The sequence below is a fragment of the Marmota marmota genome, unplaced genomic scaffold, assembly GCF_001458135.2.
Source record: "Marmota marmota marmota unplaced genomic scaffold, marMar, whole genome shotgun sequence".
NCBI lineage: Eukaryota > Metazoa > Chordata > Mammalia > Rodentia > Sciuridae > Marmota > Marmota marmota.
The window spans coordinates 4,573,952-4,574,706 of NW_025999998.1; the positions used below are offsets into that span (position 1 = coordinate 4,573,952).

At 67.2% G+C, this 755-nt stretch overlaps 1 protein-coding gene across 1 annotated transcript in view; it reads left to right on the forward strand.

Moving 5' to 3' along the window:
* The first annotated feature begins 215 nt into the window (after nt 1–215).
* Gldc (glycine decarboxylase) overlaps nt 216–755 on the forward strand; it is an 86,004-nt gene continuing 85,464 nt past the window's right edge. Inside the window, exon 1 of the mRNA XM_048806775.1 lies at nt 216–688. Coding sequence (XP_048662732.1) covers nt 434–688 — 255 coding nt within the window. The 5' untranslated portion in view covers nt 216–433. The remainder of the gene's footprint in view (nt 689–755) is intronic.

Consider the following 755-nt stretch of genomic DNA (forward strand, 5'->3'; position numbering starts at 1 on the left):
CACAGCTCAACCGGAATACCGGCTTCAGCCAGTGATGGAAGGGATCGGCGGACTCGGGGCGGAGCAGCAGTACTCCACACAGCGACAGAGTAGACTGCAGGAACAGGGGACGGGGCGGAAACAGCCCCGCCCCCGCCCCTTCATCCACTCCCATTGGCCAAGGGCTTCCTGGCCCCATCCCACCTCCCGCCTCACGGGCGAAGCTTAAAGTGTGCGGAGCAGGTGCCTCGGGTGCAGTTACAACTTTGAGTCAGAGTTGGGGTTGACTGCAGCACTCATTCATTGCCTCCGAGCTTTATCTTCTGTCCCGCCGTAATCCCACGGGAAGGGGCTCCAGGCCGGACGCAGCTGCCACCCGGGGACTGAGGCCAGAGGAGGGAGCCCAGAGTTTCGCTGACCCTCCCGGGCTGGGGAGGAGACGGCGACTGAGTCCATGCAGTCGTGTGCGAAGGCATGCGGGCTGCGCCTGGGATGTGGAGTCGGGGGCGGCCGCCGTCTGGCTGGGGGCGCGGGCCGGAGTTGGGCGCCGCGGAGCCGGGACAGCAGTAGCGGCGGTGGGGACAGCGGCGCGACTGGGGCCTCGCGCCTCCTCGAGCGCTTCCTGCCCAGACACGACGACTTTGCTCGGAGACATATAGGCCCCGGGGACAAAGACCAGAGAGAGATGCTACAGGCCCTGGGGCTGGCGGTAAGGACCTCCATCTGGCCCTTGGGCCTCTGCTCCGCTCAGCCCGGATTCTGCCCCCCCCCCCCCC